This window comes from Trichechus manatus, unplaced genomic scaffold (genome assembly GCF_000243295.1).
Source record: "Trichechus manatus latirostris isolate Lorelei unplaced genomic scaffold, TriManLat1.0 scaffold00111, whole genome shotgun sequence".
Lineage (NCBI taxonomy): Eukaryota > Metazoa > Chordata > Mammalia > Sirenia > Trichechidae > Trichechus > Trichechus manatus.
The window spans coordinates 6,355,407-6,366,931 of NW_004444047.1; the positions used below are offsets into that span (position 1 = coordinate 6,355,407).

An 11,525-nucleotide genomic window follows, 5' to 3' on the forward strand; every position below is an offset into this window, starting at 1 on the left:
CCCTGGAGAAGGAGCCTGCGCCCTTGGCCGCGGGGCCCTTGTGCCGTTCACTGTGCGGTGTAACCCTTACTCCACTGCTACCTGGGCCTGTGTGTCACTGTCCCGACTGCACACATCCCTGGCGCAGCCGCCTTGTGTCCAGCAGGGAATACTAGGCGCCTCATAAACAACGACCAGCAGCAAACGAGTGAGAGGCATCTTCCCAGCTGTGAGAAGAATCAACCCACGTGTCTCCACGCAAGCGATACTAAAAAAAGGTGGGTTCTTTCAAGTCTGAACGTCCTGCTGCCTCTAGCGAACACCCCTGCAGGGGCAGTGTTGCATCTGTTCCTTTCTATCCAACATTACGAACTAGGAAGCGCTGAGGATAGAAGCAGGGCCAGGTTTCCGCACAGGCAACTAATTAGCAAACCAATGTTTCTATTTATACTATTAGCGTAAGTTAATCTTCTACCTTGGTTGCGGGTTTTGTGACTCTTGTTTACAAGTCACTTTTATAAACCGTAGCCAGGAAGTTGGCTCCAGAGAGCTTCAGATACCAGGCGACCCACCAAAGTTGGGGTGTGCAGGCGTGTGCCTCCGTGGGGAGCCAGGAGGGGCTCTGCAGAAGGCCCTGGGGCACCATGGCCCCCAGGGCTGACTTCCAGGGCTCGGCAACCTGTCCTTGGGCTCCAGCAGAGACTGAGGACTGCAGTCTGCCTCTCTCTGCCTTCCTAAAATGGGATGAGAGTCCCGTCTTCTAGGACTGTCTAATAAAAACGGTCAACAGACATCAGGGGCGCTGCTCTGCTGGGCCCTCATTCGTGTCTAACCCGTGCCAAGAAAGCTGGTCCCCAAACCTTGGCCTGAAGCCCCCAGGCTCTTGCGGGCAACTCTTGAGAACCGCCAAGGCAGTGCACTTTCTTCTTTTCTGAACGTCATTAAATGTGACCGTGAAACGCGCCCCTCCTGATGTACCAACGGGCTCATGAAGGACGCCGAGGTCAGGCACGGCCTGCGGTGCAGCACCCCTCTGGGTCCAGAACAGTCACACTGCGGGCGGAAGTGCTGGCGCAGGGGCAGGGCCTCTGCCAAGCCAGAAGTCACCCCTCCACGGATCTTCCCTCTCCTCACCGTCATAACCAGACACCGAATGCAGGCGTGCACGCAGTTCTCTGAGTGTACTGTCTAAGAATTAGGTCAGTTGGTGCTGATCTGTGAAAATGAAGAATAACTACTCTGTAAGATGGAGCAGCTGCTTTATTCGGCCCGTCAACCCCATTATAAATTCAGCTCCTCCTGTTTAACCAGCTGTGACAATCGCACTCCCAGCGATCTTCAAGAGACTGTCACTGACAGGACCCAGCTCTACGGGGGCTTGATAGACAGCTGGGCGAAGAGGGACATGGTGACCAGGAAGGCTGTGTACAGGTGTATACACCTGTGAGGGCATGCTCGGGGGTGGGGGGGGCCGGGGGGATCTGGCTCCCGCCCATACGAGCCCCAGAGAGTGGCAGTCCCCAGGAGTGTCCTTGCTCACGGGGCCCCTGCCTGTTCGCTGGCTCTGTCCTCCCCTCCCTGGAAGGCGCTGCTGCCAAAAGCCACCACAGTGCGCCCCCATCAGAAGATCAAATCAGAGGACCGGGGCCTCACAGCGCTCCCTCGCTGCCGCCTGGCTCTGAGCGGCTGTGTTGGCCGGCGCCCACCCAGGCTGTGACAGAGATGGCGGAGCCACTCTCCACCTGCCTGGGCGTTGGCACACGCACCAGCCCAGCGTGCGCTCCCGTGTCACCCGGGGAAGGGGCACTGCAGGACTCTGTGAGAGGCGGAGGCGCCCAGGTCTTCCTCCCAGCAGGGGTGGTTCTGAGCGGGAGGAGGAGGTGAGAGCCGGAGAAAGGTCCTTTCACCTGTGAAGAAAGTGCCCACTGTGTGGCCAGAAATGACCTTGGGAACCCCTGGAATCCCTGGGATGGTTCTTCCTTCGGGTGTGGAGAGAGCTGCAGCTACCTCAGCTGACCACAGGATGAAGCAGCAGTTGGCCCGAGTTTAGGGGTCACTGCATACAAATCTGTCTCCTTGAATCCAGGCTGAGCGGGCAGCGAGGGTCATGTTACTTACACAGCGTCTCTCGAAAGACGCTGAATGCCCCCGAGGTAGCTATGCTCGCGCTCACGCTCTGGATCCGTCTGAGCCGTGTGGCCGCCGGGGCCCTGCTGCTCGACTCAACAAGGAGTCCTCTCTCCCCAAGGCCTGTGATGGCGCACACAATGCAGGGGCGGCGCACAGCCAACTGTCTGGTCTCGTGAGAACTCTTAAAGGCTACGCTACTGAGGGTTAGACCTGGGAGAACAGAACGACCCCACACAACTGACTGGAAGGGCTGATTTCCTACAAGACGTGGGTACTGCTCCACATCTGGTCTCTTATACAGGGTGAAGGGGACAAGTCACTGGTTGAGGCTGGTCTCCTCCTTCAGCGGCAAAATGGAAACAGTCTCTATTTCTCAGGGAACAATCAGGTATTCTGCAGAGTCCTGAGAATGACATCAATCTGCTTCCATGTTCCCAATGACTAACAAGCACCCTCTAAGTGCCCTACCTTGAGCCAGGATCTGCATTTCTAACCAAGTTAGACTTGCTAGCATTTATCATCCTGAGACTTCTGGAATCTTCTGGGCCCTCTGCCATCATAAGCCCTGGGTGAGGCAAGCTCCTCCTCATGACTCAGGTGCAATACTGTAGAGCCATCGGTAGGCTCATTCTGTACCTGGCCAAATAGGAATGACCTGACTTCACACAGAACGGAGGGCAAGACCACTTTGCCACTGAGCGGAGGCTAAAGGGGCCTATGGTTTTTCAAAGGCCTAAGATTCCATAAAGACTCCACAAAGACGGGACAGGTGTACAGGGGCTGGTGGGAGCTGGTGGTGTGAAGGGACGGGAGGCCTACCGTGAGCCGGGCTGAGAAGATCAGAACTCATGGACTAGGCAATGAAGACAAAGCAAGAAGTGCAGAAAGAACAAAGGGCCAGAGGCATTTATATGCTCGTAGAATCTGAGAACTTAAAGGGACTGCAGAGATCATTTGGCCTAAGCCCCTCCTTCTTCTACAATTATTTTCATTACTGTTGTCGTTAGGTGCCGTTGAGTTGGTTCCGACTTACAGTGACCCTATGTACAACAGAACGAAACACTGCCCAGTCCTGCACCATCCTCACAATCGCTGTTACGCTTGAGCCCATTGTTGCAGCCACTGTGTCAATCCATCTCATTGAGGGTCTTCCTCTTTTTCACTGACCCTCTACTTTACCAAGCATGATGTCCTTCTCCAGGGACTGGTCCCTCCTGATAACATTTCCAAAGTACATAAGACGTAGTCTCGTCATTCTTGCTTCTAAGGAGCATTCTGGCTGTACTTCTTCCAAGACAGATGTGCTCGTTCATGGTATATTCAGTCCGTGGTATATTCAATACTCTTCGCCAACACCACAATTCAAAGGCGTCAATTCTTTTTCAGTCTTCCTTATTCACTGTTAAGCTTTCACATGCATATGAGGCGATAGAAAACACCACGCCTCAGGTCAGGCGCACTTTAGTCTTCAAGGTCACATCGTTGCTTTTTTACTTTAGAGTTTCAAAATGAGGTGTGATACCTGTTAAGTCCTCCCATTTTGCTGCCGTTCTCCAGGGGCGGCTAGGTACAATTGGCCCTTTGCATTTGCATGTAAATAATAGAATCAGCTTGCCAAATTTTGCCCCCCCAAAAAAGTGTCGAAGTGTTGAGATTTTGATTTGGATAGAAAAGACTCAGATTACTGCAGGGAGAAGTGACACAGTGACACCATGTCTTCTAGTCTGGGAGCGCCACACCACTCTCTAGTTCCATCTTTTTAAATGGGTCTCAATAAAGTTTCATAATTTCCCAGAAGAGACCTTGCACATATTTGAAGAGTTATCCCTACATATTTGATACTTTGGTTGCAATTTTCCATGGCATTAAAAATTTTTTTAATTTACTTTGTTGTTGAGAATACCTACAGCAAAATACACCAATTCAACAGTTTCTACATATTTCAATGGCATTTTAAAACTGTTGCTGGTGTAGATGGGGTGACTTATTTCTACATAATAGCACTGCGTGCAGCAGCACCCTGCCACCTTGCTGATTAATTCCGGCATTTGCTCTGCAGAACCTCTTGGATTTTGCAAGTGCCCAATCATATCCTCTGGAAATGACGATGGTTTTATACACTTACTTTCTGAGCCTTAAATGCACTGGTAGAACGTCCAGCGCAAACTGGGCACCCCTTCCTTTCTCAGACTCTTGAAAGGGAAAGTTACGGCACCCTCTTGTGAAGAATCGTGTTTGCTTGTTTCCTGAGGAAGCTATCCCTTTATCAAATTACAATCCCTTTCATTCTTACTGTGCTAAGAGTCTTATCAGGAATGGATTTTGAATTTTATCAAATGCCTTTTCCACATCTATTTAGGTATGTATGAATTTTTCTCTTTTATCTATACATGTCATATACAGCATTGACTCATTTTCAAATGTTTCACCGACTTCACATTCTTGGAATCATACATCTAATGTGGTCACAGTAACAAAAACAGGCTAAAACTCAAAGGATGGAAGAAAAATATATCAAGCAAACAACACTCAAAAAAGAGCAGGAGTGGCAATATTACTCTCTGACAAAATAGACTTTAAAGTAAAATCCACCACAAAGGATAAGGAAGGACACTATATAATGATTAAAGGGTCAATATACCAGAAGGACATAACTATAATAAATATTTATGCACCCAACAACAGGGCTCCAAAATACATAAAACAAACTCTAACAGCACTAATGTGGTCACAGTGTTTTTTACTTATTGCTGGACTCTGTTTGTGGTGATCTGCTGAAGATTTTGCATCTCTGGCCATGAGTGAGATGGTTGTGCAAATTTTCAGAACGTCCTTGATGGGTGGTGGCATCAAGGTTATGTGAGACTGATAAAAATCAACCAATGTCATGAAAAAAGGAAAGATCCAGAAACTGTCACGAGTAGGAGGAGACTAAGGAGACATTACATCTAAATGCAGTGTGGGATCCTGGAGCAGAAAAAGAACATGAGCATGAAAACTAGGGAAATCCAAATCAAGGCTGCAGTTCAGTTAACAATGTTAATTTCTTAGTTTTGATAAATATGGTTACATAAGATGTTAACATTAAGGAAGCTGAGCAGGAGGGTCTATGGGACTGATTCTCTGTAGTATCTTTGCAACCCCTTTGTAAATCTAAAATTATTCCAAAATAAAACTACTGAAGAAAAAAGTGAACTGACGATTATTCCCTTGTTTTCTATTCTCTGTATGTGTTTGTGTGAGATTGAAATTATGCTGTCCTGAATAATTTTGGTAGAACTTATACTGAAGTCCCCTGGGCCTGGAGTCTTCTTTGGGAAATATCTTTGATAACTGATTCAATTTATGTAATGGTCTACAACTAATCAAGTTTTCCATTTCTAGCTGAATTAGTTTTGGAAGTTATATTTTCTTAGACATTCGGTAATTTTATTTCAATTTTCAAAAATACTGACAAAATGTTTGTAAGATCCTCTTACCTTCTTCTGGTGTCTGCAGGGTCTGTGGTAATGTCCCCTTCCCACTCCTAATACAGTTCAGTGTGCCTCCTCTCATTTTCTACATTAGTGTTGCCAGCATCTTATAAATTTTCTAAGAACCAAATTTGGCTCTGTAGACCCTCTTCATTTTATGTTTGTTTTCTATCTCATAAATTTCTGCCTTTTTTTCCCCCACGTCCCTCCCTTCTACCTTCTTTGGGTTTAATTTACATCCTTTTAAAATATGTAACATATTCAATCATTCAGTTACAGGTACTGGAGTTATTTAGAAGTGCATTTCTAAATCAGGTAATCCCTGTATGTTTGTGAGTCTCTTTGTTATTGTCATCATTGATTTCTAGCTTAAGTGCATTATATGCAATTTCAATCCTTTGAAATAATTTTGACATTTGCCTTATAGTCCAGCACATAGCCTACTCCTATTAATATTCCAAGTGTTTGAAATTCTGCAGTTAGTGAGGATGGTGTTCTATGTATGTCCATTAGGCAAATGTTTATTACATATTCTATCTTTATTGACTTGTCTGCTTGCTCTATTAACTACTCAAAGACACATTAAAATTTACCACTTAATCAATTTGTATCTTCTTTTCAGTTTTGTTACTTTTTGCTTTATATGTTCTGAGGTGGTTACCAGATGTATAGAATTTTAAATTTGTTAGAGTCTCCTGGTTAGTCAAACTGTTTATCATCATAAAATGACCTTCTTAATCGTTTACATTGCTTTCTGTCTTAAAGTCAATTCTGTTCAAAATTAATATAGTTAGATAGAAATGTTCTATATCTGCCCTGTCCAATACAGTAGCCACTAGCCACATGTGTGGCTACTGAGCACTTGGAGCATAGCTAGTGTAAGTGAGGAACTGAATTTTCAATTTGATTTAAATTTTAATAGCCACACATCATTAGTAGCTACATATTGGATAACAAAGGTCTAGAATTCTGGTTGGCCTTATTTTCTTCAGCACATTCTACTGGTTTCTGGCTTTCAACTGTTGTCAAGGAGTTGGCTATTAGGCTATTTGTTGTTCTTTGGAAGTAGTCTTCTTCCTCTAGATGTTTTTAAGATTTTCCTCTGTCTTTGTTTTCTCTAGTTTTACTATGTAAAAATACTACGTGTGTTTATTTTTATTTATTATCTGGGATTCTTGAATCTCTGAGCTGGTAATTTTCATCAGTTCTAGAAATTTCTGTCATTATCACTTTATATATGGTCTCTGCTCCACTCTTTCTCCCCTCTTCTTCTGGAACTCTGATTAAGAATATCAGAAGTCTTTGCTTTATTCTCCTTGTCTCTTAACCTCTGATGTATTTTCATATTGTCTCTCTTTCCTGCATTCTAGATAATCTCTTGAGACTTATCTTTCAGTTCACTAATTCTCTCTTCAGCTGTGTCTAATTGTTAAATGCTAAAATGTTATAAGCAAACACTGAGTTTTTCATTTTAGTTATATTTTTCATTTCTTGAGGTTTTATTTGGCTGTTTTAATTCTACTAAATCACTTTTCATATTTTCTGTATGAAAAGACATTTTCAAGTTGATCTTTTTTTTATTCTTTATACAGAATAAATGCAGTACATAATTCCCATATCTGAAATCTGTGCAAGTCTTTTTCTGTTGTTATTGCTGGTTCTCAATCATGGTGTCTTGGCTACCTGGTTATCTGTGTGCTGGTTATTGTACTTGAATAATTATTTGTAAAAATAACCTGATGCCCAGGTTGAAAGGATCCTCCTCACAGGAGGATCTGTTATTTACTCTGCTTATGTATGCCTGGAAGCTGGGACTACTTCTACTAAGCTGAAGGCTAAGGTTCCTGGGATCACCCAGGTGTTTTTGAGTCTGGGCTGCGAAACTCTGTGGGCGTAAGCTCACTTCTGGTGCACCCTCACCCTGAAGTCTCGCACTCCAGGGCCCCAGCTTATCATCAGAAAGGCCTCCTGTTAAGTTCCCGCTCTGTGCTGGCCCTAGGTCTTTTGTCCCTCTTGGCCTCGCCCAGCAGCAAGGCCCTCAGAGGAGCTTACATTTGTACTGCTTGGCCAATACTCCCAGGGCAAAGGCAGCTTCCTTGCCTTTTCACCTCTCTGACTCCCTCTACCCTTCAGTTCTGGACTGATGATTCCTTTCTGTCTCATGAGCTCTCTGATGCTTTTAATAAGATGTTTTAAAATGTCTTATCCATCTTTTTTGGTTGTTTTCAGTGGGAAGATTAATTCAAATACCATAGTCACAGAAACAAGAAATCCCACGCGATATTTTGAGGCAAAATTCAAAAGATGATAAATCAGTCTGTTACACATCCTGGTCTTCCAGCTGTCTGGGCTGGGGACACTCCTGGAGCCAAGACAAACTGGACCCTATAGGAAGAGGAACATAGGACAGGAAGCTGGCCTGCTCAGCTCAACACAGCACTTAAGCATAAACAGCCTGGAAGGGAGCCCTTCTTTCCTATTAAACTTGGTTTCTTTTGACAAGACATAGTCCCTTTAAGATAGTATGAGAGTTGTTCTCATTTTGTTCATTGTAGGGATAGTCCACGTAATCTCAGAGACACCTAAGTTCACTAAGGGTAGTTTCCTATGGCCCACACCCCATCCTCCAACCTGGCTCTCTGGATTCTGTCTCCAGGGATCTCTCGAGAGGCCAACGTGATGCTGCCTGGCTCCCAGCTTAGTGCAGGTGCCAGGATGCAGGGGTCAAAAACACTCCTGCCCGTCTTGGCTAGCTGGGCTCTAGGAAATGTGCATAAGAAAATCACATCACACCTGTGCAGCTCTACCTAACTCTGTAAAGGTCTGCTGACAGGTTAGAGTACTGTGGTGGGAGAGAGCTGGCCCAAAGTTTTCTGACAATGGGAGAAAGAGTATTTCTTGGTTTTGCTCTGTACACATTTCCCAGCAGCCAGGCTGAATTCTGATGCCATCTTCTCTGAGATCTGTGAAGAGAGAGGCCGCTAGCTGACCAGCCCTGCTGGTTGGGAATCTAGTGGCCTAAGGCTCATTTCTCAAAAGTAGGACCAGAACAGCAAAAGGAAGAGGGCACGGCAAAAATAAAGTCTGGATTGCTGAGCTCAACCTGCTTCAGGGTAAATCTAGCTCTGCTAACCTCCTGCAAAATTCCTACTGCAGTATTCTTAAAAGAAATAATCAGTTTGGTGAAATAAGTGTTTGAAAAAGATGTAGTCCTCAAGTAGATATACAAAGAAAGAATGGAAGATGGTTTTTCCCTCTGTAACTTAACCCACCTGGAAAAAATAAAGGTATTACTATAAAATCTGATCTTTTAAAACCGTTAATATGCTTAAGTTCAAAGCTTAAACATTCACTGAATCTTAAAAAAAAAAAAAGTGAATCTCGACTCTCAACCCTTACTAACTTAATGCATAAAATGTCTTTAAATGGAATGAACACCTATGCAAACATTCTCATTACAAGTTACAGAACATTTGACAGCTGCAAATGCTAACGCTAGAAATGCCTGTGTTTTACAAAATGTACCGTGAACTGAGAGCTATTACCTGCTCCTGGGGTTCATCAAGGGCTCTGTTCCATCCAGCCCCCAGAGTACACCGCATCTACCTCAGGACTTCCCAGCCTTAGTTGTGTCCCTGCTCCCAGACAAAATGGCCCATCTTTATGGCAAACTGGGTGACTGGTGAGGCTGGGCCTGCTGGGTGCACTCTGCAGCCCAAGGGCAAAGCAAGGCCACCCAGCACCCAGGGCTGGCTCATGCTGTGTGTGGGACAGACCTGATTGATGCAGCACTCACCTTCCTCTTCAGGACACTGAGCTTTTCCACCACGCCGTCCAGAAGGCTGACCACTGAGTCCACGGCAGGGCAGCTGCTCAAGGTCTTCTCCAGCTCGGCGACCACCATGGTGACGTGGCTCGTTTCACGGTCGATGTTCTTCTGAGCAGCTCGGAAGCGTTTATTCAGTGTTTCGTAGGGCACCTGGAGAAGAAATCAGAGGCTGCTAAGAATCCCCCAAATCAACGTTTGAATCTCACTGTTCTACAGTCAGGACATGAGGAGCCTCCATCACGGCACTCTTGTGGCAAAATGTTAGCCTTTCAATTCTCTCAAGAACACGTCTACTCTGAAACTCGACCAAGACACACAAAAGAAGACTCGAGTGAGCGGAGGCCATTCCAAGGTCCTGGATGGGAAGACTAAAGAATGCAAAGGTGCGCATCGTCCCCAAAACTCACAGCGAGTGCAATCCCGTTTTTTCCAAAAAACTTTGTGTACATTGACAAAATAACGTTAAAGATCCTTTAGAGCAACAAACAATGAAGTAAACGACCAAAATGGAGTGATACTGGGAGAGTTAATCTATCACACACTAAAACACACGTTAAACCTATAATCAGAGCAGCAAGGGATACGACGCTATGTGAGAACAATTCTGTGAGACCAAGGACATGCCGAGAGGCGGCACTGCAGATCCACTGGGGTTCAGTAGAGTCCCATCGGAAACACCAACGTGCCATTACAAGGGCGTGTTCAACTAATTTCAGTGAGAGAATACTTGTTTTTCCCCTCATTAGGAAAACAACCTATTATTATTGCAGAAATTATCATGTATTGTAGAAAATTTAGAAAATATAAAACAAACTGAAATGAACCTAAAAATCGGTGTTACTTTTTTGCCCTCTGGAGAGAACCACTGTTAATTTTCTGTCCCATCCTTTTCCTATGCTCCCCCGATTTTAAACACAACATGCTAGGGCTACCCTGTATCCAGTATTGCGTCCTCCTTCCACACGTTGACACCGTCCTTAGAAACTGCTCTCAAACCACGGTCTGTGCTGGCGGCCCAGTGGGAAGTCTGTAAAGTAACCACGCTCTATTGCTGAGCACTCTTTGTTCTCGTTCTACTACTGTAAACCACACCAGAACCAATACCTCATCTTCAACACATCCAAGATGGCTAAGGACCAACCCCTAGGAATGGCCTACTGCTCCAGCCATTGGCCTGAGCACCAAGGCTGCTGTGGGGTAGATGGTGCACCGGAAGGGAGATGGGGCCTGGTGGCCAAGGAAGGAGCCACTGCAGCCTCTTTCCCAAAGACCCACTTTCTCCCCAAACCTGCGAGGCCTGCACACAAGGCGGTGGGCAAGGCAGCACTGTCCTCACTCCCTGCCCCCTCCTCAGAGATCCCCGGGGGCCGACGTGGACCCACCACGAGTGGTAGCGTGCCCGCGGGCAAACACTGCCACCTGCGCCTCAGGTCTTCTCTGCACAATGGGCAGAATGCCACTTTGACCAAATGGGCAGTGAAGGACTGACTGAGGTGTGGAAGGCAGCGTCCCGGGGACGTCCCCTCAGCAAACGGTAGTGAATGTCACTGCCTGGTACCAAGCGAAGGGCTCACGCTTGTTGAAGAACAAATGAATCAAGAATCAAGTGTCTTGTAATGCCTGTGTTTCACAGACGAGGAAAGCGGCCTGTCCACAATGCGTGGCCAGCCAGGGTGGTCTGCCGGACTCCTTGCCGTCACCTGGCAGGCCTGCCCTTACACATTCTTTCTCCTATGGATTCGCTATTACTATTACTACTGGTAAAGAAAAAAGGGGGGGGGGGAGTATCATTTTTTCTTCTTTCCATATCTGCTAGGTGAGGAAATCACAACTTAATACCCCCCTTTCACAGACAGCACAAGGACAGAGCTCAGCCCATGCTGTTGTTAGGTGCCGTCGAGTTGCTTCCAACTTGTAGCAACCCTGTGTACAACAGAACGAAGCGCTGCCCAGTCCTGTGGAATCCTCACAATCACTGTGATGCTAGAGCCCACTGTTGCAGCCACTGTGTCAAAACATCTCTTTGAGGGTCTTCCTCTTTTTCGCTGACCCCCTAATTTACCAATCATGATGTCCTTCTCCAGGTACTGGTCCCTCCTGATAACATGTCCAAA

At 46.0% G+C, this 11,525-nt stretch overlaps 1 protein-coding gene across 2 annotated transcripts in view; it reads right to left on the minus strand.

The window, feature by feature from the left end:
• The window catches only part of MAEA (macrophage erythroblast attacher, E3 ubiquitin ligase), a 61,708-nt gene that overhangs the window by 25,199 nt on the left and 24,984 nt on the right, over nucleotides 1-11,525 (minus strand). For both annotated transcript variants that reach the window (XM_004383529.2, XM_004383527.2), the window contains exon 2: nucleotides 9,379-9,561. In XM_004383529.2, coding sequence (XP_004383586.1) covers nucleotides 9,379-9,561 — 183 coding nt within the window. The remainder of the gene's footprint in view (nucleotides 1-9,378; nucleotides 9,562-11,525) is intronic.